The sequence below is a fragment of the Entamoeba dispar genome, genomic scaffold (genome assembly GCF_000209125.1).
Source record: "Entamoeba dispar SAW760 scf_1105229463383 genomic scaffold, whole genome shotgun sequence".
Lineage (NCBI taxonomy): Eukaryota > Evosea > Mastigamoebida > Endamoebidae > Entamoeba > Entamoeba dispar.
This window is the reverse complement of record NW_001855665.1, coordinates 232-2,354: the sequence shown is the minus strand read 5'-3', so window position 1 is coordinate 2,354 and position 2,123 is coordinate 232. Positions and strand designations below refer to the sequence as shown.

At 22.4% G+C, this 2,123-nt stretch overlaps 2 protein-coding genes across 2 annotated transcripts, besides 5 other annotated features; both read right to left on the bottom strand.

The window, feature by feature from the left end:
- On the bottom strand, window positions 1-552 carry EDI_173680 (uncharacterized protein; the record flags this gene model as incomplete). Its single annotated transcript, XM_001740957.1, has 2 exons — window positions 1-198; window positions 244-552. Coding segments are annotated over 2 exons (507 nt in total), but the record flags the coding sequence as incomplete, so codon positions are not given.
- Window positions 7-44: a sequence feature (AT_rich).
- Window positions 94-151: a microsatellite.
- Window positions 553-917: 365 nt separating the features above from the next.
- Window positions 918-981: a sequence feature (AT_rich).
- Window positions 982-1,025: 44 nt separating this feature from the next.
- Window positions 1,026-1,062: a sequence feature (AT_rich).
- A 216-nt stretch (window positions 1,063-1,278) lies between these two features.
- On the bottom strand, window positions 1,279-1,845 carry EDI_173670 (uncharacterized protein; the record flags this gene model as incomplete). Its single annotated transcript, XM_001740956.1, has 1 exon — window positions 1,279-1,845. The coding sequence occupies one exon, from the start codon at window positions 1,843-1,845 to the stop codon at window positions 1,279-1,281; it is 567 nt and encodes a 188-aa protein (XP_001741008.1).
- A 126-nt stretch (window positions 1,846-1,971) lies between these two features.
- Window positions 1,972-2,076: a sequence feature (AT_rich).
- Window positions 2,077-2,123: the final 47 nt, after the last annotated feature.

The following is a 2,123-nucleotide window of genomic DNA, read 5'->3' as shown; positions in this document are numbered from 1 at the left end:
TTTCCCTATAATAATATTAAAACTATTATAATAAAAGAATATTTGTCGATGAACTCTTTTAATTTGATTCTCTCCTTTAATATTACTTAATCTTTCTTTAATTTCTTTATCTATTTCTTCTTCTCCAATATCATCATCTTCTTCTTCTTCTCTATAATCATTTATATCATCATATTCAAAATTATCAAATTCCATAAACTAAAATTATAAAGATTGAATTATTTAATAGTTTGTTTGAAAAACTTCTAGTCTTTGTTCTAATAGTCCATTTCTTATTTCTTCATTTGTTTTCATTTCTTGAATATATAAATTTCTTATTTTCTCTAATTCTTTTCTTAATCGTTTATTCTCTGAAATAATATCTTCCATAATATCATTTGGATTATCAACCACTTGTCTTTTAATATATTGATTCATTTTATCTTTTTGATTTCTTGTTTTCTTAGGTGCTGCTTGTTCTATTAGTGGATTACTTGGTCTTATCATTGTTGGTGGCATTTCATTAATATCAATTACTTGACTTTCAACAGTGTTTTGTGGTGTATTGTTCATATTCTTATTATTTGTTTTTTCTTGTTTTTATTCTTGTTGTTTAAATATCATGTTGAAATATTATTCGTGTCATTCTATATTCGATTTTCTTCTTTCATGAGTTTTATCAACTAGGATCCTTTCATTATTATCATAAATACATCAATTCAAACTCATTATTTCATTTGATCAAATGACAACATTAAAAGATATTCTCATTACACTTGCTGGTTATGAAATAGATCAACCAACATTAGAAGAAGCAATTAAACTTCAACAACAAATTGCAAGTTTATTACAATCAATTCATGAAGAACATCAGAAAAAATTAATGAAACAAGCATATTGGAAATGTGTATGGTTAATAAATACTTTAGCACCTTGGGTTAATAAAAATAATTGATTATTTTATATGAAACCTTTCATTTTATTATCAAATATTTATTAAAAGAGTATTTCAATTGTTTTATCTTTCTTTCATTCTTCTTCTAAACAAAAATAAAAAGAAATAAAAATTAAATTAGTTTAAAAGTTAGAATCACTTAAATCTAAAAGAGAACAATGATCTTCTTGTTCGAAGAAACTCTGACAATTAAGTATTCTCTCTGATTCTCTTTGAATTGATGATGGTTCAACTATTTCATTCTCTTCATATGAAATTGATGAAATACACTTTTTATTTTTATTATCACTAAACCCATCTGGTTTTCTGTTTTGAATTTTAATAATATCAGTAGTCATTTTATTCTATTTATTCAATAATTTTGAAATAATTCTCATGTTTTCTAAAACTGTATCATTACTTTCATCGATCATGATAATAACATATGTAGATAAGAATTCCATCAAAGGGTATTTCATCCACATATCTTCTGATTTTAAAAATATTTTGAGACAATAATTTAATGATTTTGATAATATGTGGTTATCATTTGCTGTGATATAAACATTAATATTAGAAAATATTTCTATAACATCAGAAAGATCAGATATAATATTTAAATATTCAGTTCTATCAACATCTTTAACTAAATGACTATTTCCTATTAAACATTTTCTCAATATTTTAATGTCTTTAATAACTTTAATACTTATTTTTAATAATTCATAACCATGAGATTTTAATGAGACTTCAATGTATTTAATTTTTCTTTTAGATGGATTTGTTCTAAGATAATATTTATGACTTTCATTAAAACATGGATATTTTAAATTAGTTAAATGAGTGTCATGAGGAGGAATAACAATATTTCCATTAAAACTAATATTTTCATGATTCTGAATATCTTCTTCAAATGTTGATAAGAAAGTCATCCAAATTAAATGAAGATATTCTTTATAACTTTTTCAGATTGTTTAAAAATGAATTTAATTAAATACTAGAGGTGAACTTTAAAAGATTAAGGTCGAACTTTGGAGTTGAGATTAAGAGATATGAGGTAATAAAAATAAATGACATTTAAAACAATAACTATTATTCTTAAAATAAAATGCGTTATATAAAAGAAATAATAAATGTTATATAAAATGATATTTAGAAATTTACTCTTAAACCTTAAATGATGATATTGTATATCATCAAAATGTACGAT